General features: G+C 37.3%; 1 protein-coding gene across 2 annotated transcripts in view; it reads right to left on the reverse strand.

Annotated features, from left to right (window-relative positions):
- Nucleotides 1-462: 462 nt before the first annotated feature.
- The window catches only part of gab2 (GRB2-associated binding protein 2), a 90,363-nt gene continuing 74,355 nt past the window's right edge, over nucleotides 463-16,470 (reverse strand). For both annotated transcript variants that reach the window (XM_048160310.1, XM_048160311.1), the window contains exons 4-10: nucleotides 11,855-12,429; nucleotides 9,446-9,543; nucleotides 8,797-9,082; nucleotides 8,552-8,642; nucleotides 5,978-6,077; nucleotides 5,644-5,766; nucleotides 463-5,137 (exon numbers count right to left, since the gene is read on the reverse strand). In XM_048160310.1, the coding sequence (XP_048016267.1) occupies nucleotides 4,994-5,137; nucleotides 5,644-5,766; nucleotides 5,978-6,077; nucleotides 8,552-8,642; nucleotides 8,797-9,082; nucleotides 9,446-9,543; nucleotides 11,855-12,429 (1,417 nt within the window). In that variant the 3' untranslated portion in view covers nucleotides 463-4,993. The remainder of the gene's footprint in view (nucleotides 5,138-5,643; nucleotides 5,767-5,977; nucleotides 6,078-8,551; nucleotides 8,643-8,796; nucleotides 9,083-9,445; nucleotides 9,544-11,854; nucleotides 12,430-16,470) is intronic.

Genomic DNA, 16,470 nt, shown 5'->3' on the forward strand with positions numbered 1-16,470 from the left:
ATCAGTAGCCATAGTAACGACAGACATCAGTATGGTCTCCGCGCCATGTCGGAATGATCGTATTGACGCGATAAGTGCAATGACGTAATTGCAAAGACCCATTATAAAGTCTTTGGTAATAATAGGAACTCTGGATTTTCTTGCTGCAACAACTTTGCAAGCTAATTGATATTGATTATAATAAGTTGTAATAGTCTGCATGATTTAGGCAGGCTCGGTTTATGTACTGTTGATGAAGAATAGCAATAAAGTTTGCCAGAAAATAGTAGCCGGCTTATGCAAAAATACACGTTTCATCATCTTTGGCACTAGTCAAGTTAGAAACACAAGCTAAATCTTATTTTCAGTTGAGATAATTAATTATCTAATTGTTTAACTGTTTGATAAAATGTGTTTTGCCATCTTTTATTTTGGTATAAATTCACAGAACAACACCACAAAGGACAGACATCTCAAATGTACCACATTTGACCATTTTACTGGCTTTGCTTGGCATATAGCTTCACAAAATCAGCACACATAGCATAAATTAATGTTAGTAGAGCCACAAGTTCATTCTTTGTACATCTTTCGTCCACCTGCAAAACACATAATAAATTAATAAATTAATTTACAAGCGACAAAGAGTTGAACAGAAATGCTTTACAGAAAAATGCACTCAATTAAAGACATTTGTCAAAGTAGTTCTTCTCGTCCGCCCCGCTTTGGCCGCTTAAACTACAGCTTAAATTCTACTACAGCTCACACACAAGTATTATATTCATGTACTAGTACTCTTCCATAACAATACATTACATTTCATTTTCAGAATAGAAAAAGACATTAAGAAACCAATTTCAGCCTGTAAGTTCACGTAAACGTTAATGAACTGTTAAGGCCAATGCCAGTGCCGCTAAATGTCCCACAGAGTTCAACATCATGAAATAAAGTCAGTCTCGAAAAGCACGTTTTTAAATAATCCACTGAACAGATGAAAGGATTTGGATCTAACAGACGATCTACACAAGGTTTATTTAACAAGTCCAGACCACTTACAACCTCATATGCAAAGTTTAAACTAACTTAATACAAAATGGTTTTGGAATATGAAATGATGTCGAGTTCAAAGGCAAAAAAAAAGAAGCTAGAAATGAAGTATTTTTCGGAGGTCCCAGCCCACCATAAAATACTGAATGAAATGACAAATTCTAGAGTCTTCTTGACTGCAAATGAATAATGGGTTATTTTGAGTTCAACTGAATATGCCACTTATTTTTTCCCCTATGCTTGAGCAAGCATATTTAAATATTTAAATATATCTCCTTATGATGCTAATATTATCACATATTTAGGCTGAACCAATGTTTACAATGAAAATCACAGTTTAACAGAGAAGTGTGTAATTTCTGCACCTCTTCCATTATGCTCCCTGGTCGGAAAATGTTCAGAAAACAGCTTGTCCAGCCCCCCCAAAAAATATGTAAGGTGTCTGTCAAAAACACAACATGCTCCCTGGAAGAGTCCTTCCACTAATCTCAACAGGCATAAAGCATGACTGATTTACAGCTACAGCTGTTCGCATTAATCAGCCAGTTTGCTGAAACTAGGAACAGTGTATATTTGGAAGACTTTTGCTGAAAATAACTCAAACTGCTCTGAGAGCAAAGTATAACATTTAAAATGTTGATAAATGTGAATGTTTTTACTGTCCATCCATACATCCCCTCTGACAAAAACACAATTAGCTTGAAGGATATTAACTAGTATGTGTTTATTAGTATATGAATAGATCATTTATTGTTTGTTTGTTTGTTTGTTTGTTTATATGTAAGTTTGCTCTAACATATTCCATAGTAACAGCCAGGGAAGCGATGTGTTATAGGGAAAGATGGTCACATTATCCCTAATCAGACTGCATGCCACTGAATACTTTGAGATGCACTTTTGTTAAGGTAAAATGAGATGGTCTGTTACATACATGACACTGTTTTCAGCTAAAATTGCGAAACTTTGTTATGCGTTTTGGCCGTTCATTTACACAACAAGTGCGTCGTGGGAGCATGGAAACGGGTTTCAAAGTGCACGTTTTTGAAAACGATGGCATTATTGTGTCGGTGAAATCGACAAAAACGCAAATTTGTGAAAACATTAATGTCATGCGCATGCGTATTACGTGTTCAGTCTATAGGCACGTAGTTTTACTTTACAAAGTGACATCGCCATCTACTGGCCTGGCAACATAATACAGCGTTTTTTTTTTTGTCATTTTCGCGGATCCGTGTTAACAGGGATCGCTTTGACAACGTTGTTGTCTGTACGTGAAAAACGCAAAGGAAAAACTTTTGTCGTGTAAATGTGCCCTTAGTATGTGTTGCCTTAAAAAAGTCTTTAGTTTAGGAGGATCTGTAACTATTCTGTCATATTTCTGGAAGCCTAAAGGAATAGTTCACCAAAAAATAAAAATTTTGACATCATTTACCTCATGAACTAAAGGCCAGTTTGCACCAAGAACGATAACTATAAAGATAACGATAACTATATTAGCGTCAACACCAGCGCACAATAATTTGTTTATTCTAAGCGCACGTTGCAGTTTTGTCATCTGTCGCTTTAAATGCTCAAGCTCTTTACAGTCGGATGGATTCTGATCGGCAGTCAATGTTTCTATCATTTATTAGCTTGGAAAAATTGGTCTGAAAGTGATTCCAACAATGTTGTTGTTGTTGTCGTTATAGCTGTGATGCAAACTTCCCTATTCTCACTGAATTAGAATAATTATTAAAACTGTAAAGTTATTGTCTATGCTGTGAACGGGCCTTTAGGGTTGTCACAATATGAGACTATCACGGCCAAAAGAAATCACAATATTTTTGCGATATCAACAGTATAGAATTTTTATCTTTCAACTATTTATTGTGTTCTCTCTTTTTTGGTCATACTCAATCATACTCAAAATATGAGTGTTGGGAGACAGAAAGAATTTGAAACCATAACTATACAAAAACTAGGGCTGGGACAATACATTGATGCATCGCGAATCAAGATGTCACTGTGTGCTTCAGGAACAGCCGTACTCTGCTTCCTTTTAATTCCTTACACACACCACTTGAACCTTCTATAAAATAATCATTCATAAAGTTTGAAAAGGTTGAAGCAAATTACAAGGGTGTTTGCAGTGGGCTTCGTCATAAAAGCATTCTGAGGTGCAAGTACATTCTCAGACTCAGCCGAACGCACGAGCGCTCTTCTTCATGAGCATTTGAGCGTGCAGTTAAAAAATAGCCTAGAGCATCATCTGCTGTTAAAAACTAAACTCAGAATCGAATTTGCGATGCATTTGGAAAATATCAGAATCGATCCACAATATATCGCGATGCATCGATATATTGTCCCGGCCCTCACAAAAACGTACAAAAAGAACTTTTGTTTATCGTCACTGTCTTTTATCAGTCTTTTTTATGCAATCCAAAAAACCCAAACTGGTGAGCTATCTTTTTTTTAGAGTGTCTTGTCATCTTCATTTTTCTGTTTCATGACGGTTGGCAACCAGCATTAATGTGGAATACTGCCACCTACTGTGTTGGAGTATCAACCAGATAGTTACTGGCACTGGATTATTTACCTACTGTATTTACCTACTGTTTACCTGCAGTATTAACATGAATATTTCAATTTTATCCAAACCAGTGTATTGCGACACCCCCACAAAAGGAGTTATATAGCAGAATATCCAAGGTCTTTGAAGGTTATACTGTAGGAATTTGAAATGACAGAATTTTTATTTTTTGGGTGAACTAACTTTTTAAAGACTCCATGAATGAAAATGAAATGCAACTTTTGTTGTTGCGTGTTACCTTTGCATTTACAATGCATAATATAATCACACTCTAAATGTTCAGATCACCTCCTAAGATGATTTGAGTTTGGTTTGCTGTAAAGTGCTCAAGCTTTTCAGTCACATATAAGCCAATATTCATGTGAACCACTGTCAGACCAAGTGTGAAAAAAACAATCTTTTAACTCAAAAGCTACAAGAATCTCTTTCTAACTTGGTCTGTTTGACTCAAAATTGGAAAACAATGATCGTCTGTATTTGATGAATCTATAAAAAATTGCAATGGCAAGGCAGACCACCACGATTTCAGAAAATCCTTTGTTTGAAAAGTGTGTAAAATTACTAAATGTATATTTTCTGTAGCTAGCGCCACCAAACAGATTTGATTTTCAAGCAGGTTCTCCGAACACACCACCTGTATGCTATTGGTCAGGCTGACCTCAAACTAACGGCACTGGTTGAGCCAGTGTTGCTATGTCAGGCTGGTTGGGATACTCAAAAAAACAGAGCAATGATAGAGTCACAGAGTTTACATTTTTTTAGGGGGAATCAAACTACAAATGGCTTACTTAAGCCGCTTTTCCACTGTCGAGCAAACCTGCTCTCGTTGCTTAACTGCTACATTCCATGCCGATCCGGCCCAGCCGGTATGGATATGGATTCATTTTCCACTGTGGGGCTGATAACAGAGCTCTTTGGAATGTAATACAAATGCATCAGTCGTTAGCTTGGTAATGCAATTTAATTTTTAATTTACAGACGGTTCGCCCCGACAGTGGAAAAGCGATTTTAGTTGTCTTTAAGCTGTGATATTTTAACATTGAATATTTTGCACACATCACCATTAACTAGTTTTAAATATGATTTCCAACATGTCAAATACCACAGAAGATTCACTACTTATAGTTCTTCGCTCACACTCATAGAGAGCAAGTGGCTAAAGCTTGGTTGCACTGAACTTTGAAAAGTTAAACATGTCTTAACATGCATGGCATGGCAGTCCAGGAGGTTCAGTGGGGGTTTTGTCTTCAAAAGACCAAATGAATTGGATCTATGGCTTTAGTTGGTGCATCAATCGCTATTTTGTCCCAGGCAAACCAGTTTGGATCACGGTGTAACGGTATAAGAGCATTTCGAGTGACAGGGAGGAACACATTCAGTGTGAACATTTGAACATCATCAGGACTTGATGCCTTTAGCAGGCTCGCTTGACTGTCGCACATCTGTCCACTCCTGCATGGTGTTCTGAAGGGCCTGTGTCTTCTCTTTGTCCACTTGGACGTAGTCCACTTTTTCATCTGAGGTCACTGAAGAGGTGGATGGCTATAAGAAAGATAAAAAAATGGTAAAGATTGTGAAAGGATGTGAAGTGATGCTATTTCTAAGACACATTTCATTAATATTATTAAATAGTATTACATTGCAAAGAAATTCCAGATACAGGTACAGTTCACTCTCAACCAATAAATGGAAGCAGATATATTAGGCTGCTGTCACTTTAAGACCTGACGCACGGATCCAATATACTGTTATACATGCGTTTTCTTTCTCAATGGTTTGCCTTCACTTAAGACATAACTGACTGTTTACGAGGATAATTTGACACAATTTTGTGGGGATCTGCACAGAAAACAGTGCGCAGGTGCCAACTTGAGTTCTTCTTTTGCTTGAATGGTTTAAAACCAAATTAAAATGTGCACACATGAATCGATAAGTGGAATCATTTTAATTTTAATTTTATAACAAGTATCTGATTCCTGACCTTAAGTATCCAATTCCTGAATTGGAATTGATTTTCGTTGATATAAACTTCAGTGTGCTAGACATACCTTTCTATGTGGGCCAGGGGAGCCAGGCTGAAAGTCCAGGGCCAAATAGTCCACATTACCACAATTCCTGGGTGCAGGACTGCTGGTACCACTCATCGCTGGGGAGGTAGACACTGGGTTTTGCTGCAGAAAAAAAACATGTTATTTGGAGATATACCTCAATAGACTGAAACAAACAAAACATCTTGAAGAATGTTATATGTGAAGAAAGACAGTCTGTAGTGGAGGAACTTGGTACTAACTACAAGGTGGAGGTTCTGTCTCCAATGCACAATGATGCCAGTTCATCACATCCTGAGTGAATAAAATGCTAAACCTGAAATCATTCCCTCACCATTGCCACATAGTTCTCCTCACTGTCTGCAGAATCAGTGCTGGTGATGCTCTGGGTTGAGATGGGCCGACAGTGCTGTGACGAGATGGAGTTCATAGGCCTGTAAGGAAAGCAAAATTTAATCTCTCAATCATTTCCTGTGGTTAGAGCTGCACAGTTAATCGTTAAAAGATTGCAATCTCGATTCAAACACCCACACAATCTAATTCATAATTGACAAGGATTTGGCCATGTCTGTTAAACCTTTGACAAAATCACGCCGGAACATTCAAATCTGCGTTCGTGCTGCCGCAGACCCGCAAAAAGCAGTTGGGCTATCTAGGTATGAAACAGCTTCACAAACAGTCTTTTCAACCACACAGTATCGTTATTTCTGTGTTTCAAATATATTTAAATTATAACAGAAGTACTAGTACAAAAGTTTATAATTTAGATATAAACACTGATGTCTACGGAAGCAATCAAAATAAAGCAAAGTCTTTTGAAAGTAACTTGGCGCTTCAAATAACGATCATAAGGATTACATTTGCAACACCAGGTGGCGACAAGTCACTGTTAAAAATGTTTTTGTCATGGAATCATTTATTCAAGAGATCCGTTCATAAACGCTAATTCATCCAGTAATGAAACAAGTGAAGTATTTATGAGTGAGTCATTGAATCATTCATTCAAGTCGTTTTTTTTTTTTTTTTTTTGGTCAGAACCCTAGTAAATTACATGCTATTTAGTTTATTTGTCTGTTCATGGGAGAAACGTGCTCTCTATTTGAAACAAAAAAAATCACGATTCTCAATTTATCCAGAATCATGCAGCTCTACCTGTGATGGTTGCTAATACAGGGCTCAATGCTAAGGACCTTTTCTACTGGCCCAGTTGGGCCAGTGGTTCAAATTTTTACTTGCCCCGCCAAAATTTTCACTGGCCCCACAACAAAAAATTAATAAAAGTAAAAGACAAGAAAATGGGCCTATAAAATAAGCATAATTATTGTTTTTGTTGTCTTTGTTACATTTAACCTCAAAAAATAGGGTTATGACACCAAAAGCTACTAGATTAACTTACATTTTAAATATTGTTAGACAAATAAACAGTAAGTAATACAATAGTAACAAATAATCAAATTATGAGTAATAGCACAAATAAATACAACAGAACAAACATAAATGAAATAAATGGTGCTTTTCAAGTTTTTCATGTAGGTTTAAACAGGAGATTTTCAGGTACAGAAATTGTAATCTAATGTATAGCTAACTATAGATTAAACTTTATTAAAGTTAATCAGTCAAGAGCAGTTACAGATGCATAAAAATGTTTTTAATGTCAAAAATATAAAATGTTAAATACTATTTGAAATGATAAAATAAAGAAGACACTTTAAATGTGAAATAAATCCCGCCAGTAGGTGGCAGCGAATCACTGTTAATGAGCGAATCATTGAGATTCAACCGATTCATTCAAACGGCTGATTGATTCAGGAAGTGTTGCTCAGAGACGCAAAACAATTCTGTGGACTTTGGAACTATTTTCGTTGGCGAAATACAGCGAAACAGACGATTTGGTGTCTAAAATGTAAGTCACTTGATATTAACATCTTGTTCATTAAACTGTACGCTGAATAAAATCAATATCACATTTGTAATCATGCTGGAGAAAAATGGCGCTCTGTGTGTAATATTGGTTAACAATATTAATTTATATAAATATGAAATATATACAGGGGCATTTTTGCCCCTTATCTTGAATTCTGGGCCATTCTAAAGGCATTTTAATAGACTAAATCACGCAGTGAAAGCGTACACTCTATATACGCACTAGTCTAACCTACTAGACAACATCACGTAGTGTACGCGTGCACTCAATGGCCGGGTGTGTTTTTGTTTGTTTTGTGTAAAGTGAGGGACATACTCGATAATATCAGATCATTAAATCAACAAGTACGATATCATAGACGATATATAACGCACACCCAACAGCACTGGCCCGACCGGGCAAGTAACAGTTTCGTCTACTGTCCCGAGTGTCGTTCACACTGGCCCCGGGCCATCGGACAGTCCTTATTGTCGAGCCCTGTAATAAATTGTCACAAGCTATGTTTCCATTACAGATTTGCGCTAAACGTTTTTGATATTTTCTAAATGTCGATAAAAAACTATTGCAAAATGATGCCGTTTCCATTAACTGATGTTATGCAACTAAAATGTAATTTTTTTTCCTCTCGCGACAAGTCATTCCAAAAATCATGGCAACAGATGTTAGTAGGTTTAAGTATATTGCAGCTACTGCACTAGCCATTATTTTTAACTGGGAGTTTCGATGCGTTTCCATTAGGCATGTTGTCAATTTGCAATTTCGGTTTGCGCATTTTGAAGGGTAATGGAAACGCAGCTACAGCCTAAGGCCACGTACACTGTAAAGTTTCAGGACTGACAACCGCATAAGTCCCATAAATTATCATTCTGTGTGTGTACAGGAGATGACTCACTCCTGAAACCGTGATGATTGACAGCAACCTTTAATACTGCAATTCTTAACAATAGTACTGCAATGTTGTTCTAAACAGGGAGACAAACTCACATTGGTCTTGTCCAAGACATGGTGATGGGGCTCTTGAAGGGAAGTTCATCAATGATGCCATTGTTCCTTAAGTCAAGAGGTGTTGGTTTTGCTGCACACCAAGACAAACAATCACCTTTGTTTTATGTGTAAAAGATTTGTGCATTAAAACTGTGCAATTAATTAATCTATTCTTGTAATCTAGATTTACAGGTTTTAACCGAAGACACCAAATAAACATTGGAAGTTGTGCTAGTGCCACCCACCTGTCCGGTTAGGTTTAAGGTTGCGGTTGATTGGTGGCGGCGTGACGTCACTGAGTCGCCCGGGTCGGAGACATAGTGATGCTGTGCTGCCCTTCCTGGCCGGCAACGTTGCTGAGAATCCTGGGAAATCAAAATGGTGAGGACCTGGGCTCATGGGAATGTAATTATTTTTAGGACTGTCAGCCAGGGCGGCACTGAGAGGGGAGGAGGAAGAGCCGGGATTCATGGGTACATAGTTATCCTCAGAGCCGGCACTATCGGAGCGGGTCAATGGGGCTTTAGTTCTCTGAAAAAGAAAGAAGAACAATCCAGCTTACACAGTTCCCAGATCAGTGGTGGAAACCACTGTGACACACACCATTTGTTCTTGTGTAGTTTGAATAGACTTGTTATTGTCAGTTTGTGACTGTGAGTTATGAGGTCATTATCAGGAAATGGTGCCATTTGTGTCTTTATGACTTACTACGGATATAATTAACAGGGTACTGAACTTAATCACAGAAATTTCCTTATTGTGCTTTATTTTTGAAAATGAGGCACAATAAAGAAATTTCACATCTATCAAATAATGCGATTGAGTGGCCCTTCAAATGGCACCATTTTCTTGTGGATGACCCTAAGAAGTAGGAATGTTATAGAAGCTGTTTACCAGGTAAGAGCTGAAGCCATCGTTTACAGACTCCACTGACTGACCAGAATTGTTGAAGTAGACTGGCCTCTGGTGACTGCTGGTCTCAAAAGAAGATCCTGAAACACATGAGTGGGTATGAGCAAGAAAAGAAAAAAAATCTATGCAAAAACAAGTCCACCACGTAATCAGCAGTTCAGAGAAAACGCTGACCGTGAACCCACAAAGAGGGGTGAAAATGGTCACAAAACCCTTGAGCTCTGTTCAGATTTGTGACCAAGCTTTTATTCCTACAAATGCGTTATTTGTGGTCATTTCTTCATATGTCCCAATTTGCCTCTCTGGGAGCATGGCTACCAAACACAGGTGTGGGAATCAGGCGAGGATGGTCAAAAGGTCACTTCCTGTTCCTGCAGACACACTGGTCTGGCCTTGCTGAGCGCAAACCACTAGGAAATCACTGAATTGTGTCTGCTGTTTTTTTTTTTCACTGCTTATCAGGCCGGAACAACCATTCTGGGTCTGCCTGCATGGCTTGAATTTCATTAGCCTCCTAGCAGAGCAGAGTAAACCTTGACCAGATTGCCTCTTGGTTTCAAATCAGGCGTACACACATTCAGAAAAGAACGAGAATGAAAGTTAGCGTAGAGGTAAAAACAATATTAGTTGAACTGAAACATTAAATTGGCCAGATGCTAAAAAGGAAAATCATTTGGTAATAACACTGATCTACAGCCTTTATGTAATGAGTTCATAAAGCTGACTTAGCATTTGAGAAGAGGACAAGTCAAGTCGAGAGACAGGAGACGAGACGATAAAATAAACAGGCAAAATGAGCTGAGAAAAGACAAAAATCAGGAGAGGAGACAAAAGATGAGATTAAAACAGAGTAGATGAGAGCAGAGATGAGAAAATGAGAGGAATGAAGAGATGAGAAGAAAAAAGACGAGGAGAAAACGTGAAAAGAGAAAAGATGACTAAATTGAAATGAGAGGAGATACTAGACAAAACGAGGAAAGAAGAGAAGAGAAAAGACAGGAGGAGAAAAGATGAGATTAGATGAAATTGAGAGACGAGGAGACAAAATGGAAAAGATGAGAGGAAAGACAAAGCAAGACGATAGGAGATAGAGGGAGAAAAGACTAGATGAGAAGAGACGAGACAAGACAAAAAGAGGAAATTAGAGACGAGTCAAAATGAGAATGAAACAAGAGACAAGATGAAAACAGACGAGATGAGAGCAGAGATGAGACAAAATGAGAGGAAAAGAGAGATGAGAAAATAAAAGAAAAGAAGAGACGAGATGAAAACGATGAGAGGAGACAAGACGAGATTGAGACAAGAAGAGAACATTAAATCAAACACTCAAAATGAGAGGACAGGTGAGATAAAATGAGAGGAGAGACAAAAAGAGAAATGAAGAGAACAAACATGAAGGAGAGATACTAAAAATGAGGAAAGGAATAGACTAAATGAGACAAGAAGACAAGACAAAAATAAAAGACCAAATGTGTGGAGAAAAGAGAAAGCAAGAGGAAAAGAAAATAGAGATGAGAGGAGAGACTAGAGAAGAAAAGACAAGAGGAGACGAGATGTAAAGAGACGAAAGGAGAAAAGAATAGGACAAGCAAGATAAAACAAGACTAAAATAAAATCAAAAGAAATACTAGACAAAACAAGAGGGAAGAAGAGATGAGAAGTGAAGGAGGTCCCAGATGAGAAGAGAATGAAACGAGAAGAAAAGGAGAGATGAGATGAGACAAAATGAGACAAGACTAAAATAAATAGACAAGATGAGATGAGAGCAAAGCAAGAGGAAAGGAGAAACAATGGGAGAAAAGACCAGATGAGAACGAAACAAGAAGAGACAAGATTAAACCCGAGAGAAGAGACGAGACAAAATGAGAGGAAAGGAGAGATGAGAAGAGACAAAACTGAGACAAGAAGATTAAATCAAACAGACAAAAAGAAGAACTAAAAGAAACAGACAAAATGAGAGGAGATGAGAGACAACATGAGACAAAATGAGAATGAGACAAGAAGAGACAAGACTAAAATAAACACAATGAGAGGAGAGAGAAAGCGAGAGGAATGGAGAGACAATGAGAGACAAGACAACATGAGAAGAGACAAGACTAAAATTCAAAAAATAGAGATGAGAGGAGACAAAATGAGACGAGGCGAGAATGAGACCAGATTAAAACAAACAGACAAAAACAGAGGAGACAAGATGTGAAGAGACAATAAGAGGAGAGGAAACAGAATTGAGACAAGAACAGACAAATTAAGAGGAGAGACAACTTGAGAAAGAAAAAATAGAGATGAGAGGAGACAAAATGAGATGAGGTGACAAGATTAAAACAGACAAGATGAGAGGAGAGGAGAGATAATAATGATAAAATAAACAGATTCAGATTTTGAGTGTAGTACCTCTGTGAAGCTTGATGTTCTCCACCGCCGGCAGCGTGTTCCTCCTCGGGATGACGGACACTGTGGCGACCTCTCCGTTTTGAGCCCCCGCGGACAGGGGGCCGCCCCACCGTGTCTCTGAACCCTGGCTGGGTTTGGGAGGTCTGGGAGGAGGTGCATTTGTGGAGTCAGCACTGGATGGCATCAGGGCATTGTGGTTCTTATCAAACGTGCGGGGGATCTGGTAGACGGAGCCAGGAATGCTGGGCGAGTCGTAGTTGTCGAGGGCCCGCTGCTCATTGGTTTGAGGGGCCGCTAGAGTGTTATTAGGGGTCTTATAGGTGTAGACGTCTTCTGATTCAAGCTCTGATGGCCCTTCCGAGCTGTAACCTCTGGGAAGAACGTAGCAAGCGTCACGCGAGTCAGTCCGCAAGGGGGCCTGCTGATGCTTGCCGGGTTTGGGTAGGCTGTAGAAACCGTGAAGCTGGGCGCCCATGCCGTTCAGACAGTGAGAGAAACCATGAGTGAGTCTCTGAACCGCCGAGTCGCTGCCCACCAGAAGACTGCTGCGCGAGGCCTGCGAGAAACTGGCACTCCTTTGAGACCAAAATGGCATCGGTTAGTTATTTATGAGAACATATTTATACAGTCAAGCATTATTTTATGATCCCTGATTTTCTCACACGTCCAGAACTTCTGTCACAGCTCAAACAAATGAATAATCTAATCTATAATAGCCAAACTATTATTAGCCCTTGCTATATATAACACTGTACTAATCAATCATTCAAACGTTGACACGACAAACTGCGGTGATGGCTATTCATAAGTTCGCCTGACCATTCAGTCTGAATGGTTAATGGTAAAACAAACTTGGCTTGCTGTCCTCGAAGGAGGCTCGAACCCAAGGCTTGGCTCGAGCTCCGAGTTAAACCCCCCCTATAACAGTACTGCATAGAGGGAGAATAAGAGAAATAGAGGAGAAGATGAGGAGGAGGAGGGATGCTGGAAGAATTGTTGCTAGGATGACGCAGGGACTGCTGCTTATATACGCTCCTAATGATGATTGACAGGACTGAATGTTTAGGCTCCTCCTAACGTTTGGAACTATAAAGTGACATCCGGCCTAGAAAATTTGACATCTTCATCCTTTAATCAAATATTATTAAAAATATTGCTTAAGTGTGCTTGGAGTCTATCGTTTTATCAATGATAACGCAATGAAACGTCAAATTGTGCGGACATAATTTTTGTCCAGGCTGTCATGCAAAGGCATTATGAACAACAAGAGAGAACCAACTAAATATTAATAACTGATTATGTTGGTCTTTTTCCTGTGATGCTTTTTTTTTTTTTTTTTTTTTTTTGCATAGTAAAATAAAACCTGTAGCAGTAATTTGCTTTTAAATGGTTAGTTCACCCAAAAAATGAAAATAATATCATTTATTACCCACCCTCATGTCGTTCTACACCTGTAAGTACAGAAGAGGATTAGGGCCAAGCAATAATAAAAAAATAAAACCATCTCGAGATTAAAGTTGTTAAATTACGAGAAAAAACTCGTTAAATTTTGAGAAAAAAGTCGAGATAAAATGTTGAGAATAAACTCGTTAAATTACGGGAAAAAAACTCGTTAAATTTCGAGAAAAAATTTGAGATAAAATGTTGAGAATAAAGTCACTAAATTACGAGAAAAAAATTGTTAAATTACGAGAACAAATTCGTTAAATTATGAGAACAAATTCGTTAAATTATGAGAAAAATGTAGTTAAATTTCTAGAAAAATTTTGAGATAAAATGTTGAGAATAAAGTCATTAAATTATGAGAAAAAAGTCGTTAAATTACGAGAACAAATTCGTTAAATTACGACATTTTTCTCATAATTTAACAAATTTGTTCTCATAATTTAACGACTTTTTTCTCGAAATTTAACGACATTTTTCTCATAATTTAACAAATTTGTTCTCGTAATTTAACGACTTTTTTCTCGTAATTTAACAACATTTTTCTCATAATTTAACGAATTTGTTCTCGTAATTTAACGACTTTTTTTCTCGTAATTTAATGACTTTATTCTCAACATTTTATCTCGACTTTTTTCTCGAAATTTAACAAGTTTTTTCTCGTAATTTAACGAGTTTATTCTCAACATTTTATTTCGACTTTTTTCTCGAAATTTAACAAGTTTTTTCTCAAAATTTAACAACTTTAATCTCGAGATGGTTTTATTTTTTTTTAATATTACTTGGCCCTAATCCTCTTCCGTATGTAAGGCCTTCATTCATCTTCGGAACACAGATTAAGATATTTTTGAATAAATCCGAAGGCTTAGTGAGGCCTGCGTTCAAAGCAATGACATTTCCTCTCTCAAGATCCATAAAGGTACTAAAAACATATTTAAAACAGTTAATGTGAGTTCAGTGGTTCTACCTTAATATTAAAAAGTAACACTTTTTGAGCGCCAAAAAAACTAAATAACGACTTTTTAACACTATAGTGATGGACCAATTTCAAAACGCTGCTTCGGAGCTTTACGAATCGGATCAGTGATTCGGATCTCCTATCAAATGGCTAAACTGCTGAAATCACGTGACTTTGGTGCTCCGAATCACTGATCCGATTTGTAAAACTCCGAAGCAGTGTTTTAAAATCAGCCCATCACTATATTGTTGAAAAGTCATTATTTTGGGGGGTTTTTTGGTGCACAAAAATATTCTCATCACTTTATAATATTAAGGTAGAACCACTGTACTCACATGAACTGATTCAAATATGTTTTTAGTACCTTTATGGATCTTGAGAGAGGAAATGTCATTGCGGTCTACACAGGCCTCACTGAGTGATTTAATCAAAAATCGGATTTAATCAATAATATCTTAATTTGTGTTCCGAAGATTTACGGGTGTGTAACGACATGAGGGCAAGTAATAAATTACATTATTTTCATTTGTGGGTGAACTAACCCTTTAACCAAGTTTAGTATTTAATTCTTTCCTCACATTTTTAAAATATTTAAAAGATATTTTCCTCATATTTTGATGCGGTTTAATCGAACTTGTAGGGTCATTAAAAACAAATATCCCCTCTGGACATCACTTTTGGACACTTTTGTGCACTATATATTTAAGACACTGAACTGATCATAGGTTGAATCTTTTAATATCAACCACCATAGAACACCTGTCAAAATCTCATTCATTAAATGCATCAAGTCTAAAAAAAATCATGTCTGTTAGCTTTGAGGTCACATGACCTCATTATGTTGCTTATCTGTGACATCCAGTTATCATCTTTGAGGAATTTTTTTTTATTTTTTGCATTTTATTTTGCAATGTCCTACATTTACATTACATCATCACACTACAAATGGAAGGTCAAATTTAGCGCATTGCATTGTGAGATACAATATTACATGAAATGTGCTCTGTATGCTGCATATTTTGCCAAATGTAGCAAGTCATACAGGTATCCCATTCAGCACATTTGTATACTGTATACTGATACAAGTAAATAACAAAATCAGTATGTGTGTAGTGTTAAGATTCAACCACTGGAGGCAGCGTTTCTCAGTCTCTCATTGCCTGGCTCACACAGTTTGCTGTGTCAATGTATTGAACGGTCAGTCTGTTACTGAATGATGGAGAGTGTTTATGACACTCTATATTGGGTAGTGATGAATATCATGATCATTCCCCCAGTAAAACTGGCATGGTTGGTACACACAGAGTTTGTTTGCTTTCTGCTGGTTTTGAACTTTTGGGATAGGTCGGATGTTTGTGTGAAGAGGCTTAGTTTGTGGGATAACATGAATGATAGGTATAGTAAACGTGTGATGTTTTGATTAGCGAGAGGCGTTACAGCACAACTCTGTTTTATTTGGCATTATTTCACTTGGATTATAATCAAAGGAAGAGAATCAGGGTGAAATGACTGATTAGCACATCCTATAAGTGAATCCTTCTGCAAACACTATAATACGTCACCGTATTTGGAGGAAGGTCTCATAGGCGTTTGTTTAAGGTTGAAATGCTTTCCCTTATGACCCAATAACACTAATATCGCTGTAAAATGATCTTAAATTCCGGTGACGGATGACAACAATTAAAACCAGTAATTTATCCTCATATTTTACCCCACAGTGGAAACGTCTCCAAAACACTTGAAGAAACCTCACTGGATTATTACAATTAATGGCAAAAGGAATGTTTGGAAATGTAAACCGATATGATATTTCCTACTGACACACTACAGCGAAAGATATAAGAGTCATTCCACGAAACCAGTACAATTTGGACTTACACATTTTTAGATTATTTTAAGTTATGGACACTATGGGAGCTCTCTGAACATTATTATAAAATGTATTTGTGATATCAACATTTTCCTATTAATCAGATGTCCCTCACACTAATTCAGTAATCGCAAATATAAAAGTTACATAAAATCTCACACTTATGTATACTAAAGCCTGAAATGGGCACTTTTTGCGACAACAACCTCATCATTTCTTATCAAAGGCTTAACTTCAGAATTTGAACTAAAATCAGTATTTTTATGATTGCTCTGAACATTTCAGACAGAATTCAACTAACTTTAAATTGCTTTTTCATAAACTTAACAAAAAATAAAAATGTAG

The sequence above is a fragment of the Megalobrama amblycephala genome, linkage group LG16 (assembly GCF_018812025.1).
Source record: "Megalobrama amblycephala isolate DHTTF-2021 linkage group LG16, ASM1881202v1, whole genome shotgun sequence".
Taxonomy (NCBI): domain Eukaryota; kingdom Metazoa; phylum Chordata; class Actinopteri; order Cypriniformes; family Xenocyprididae; genus Megalobrama; species Megalobrama amblycephala.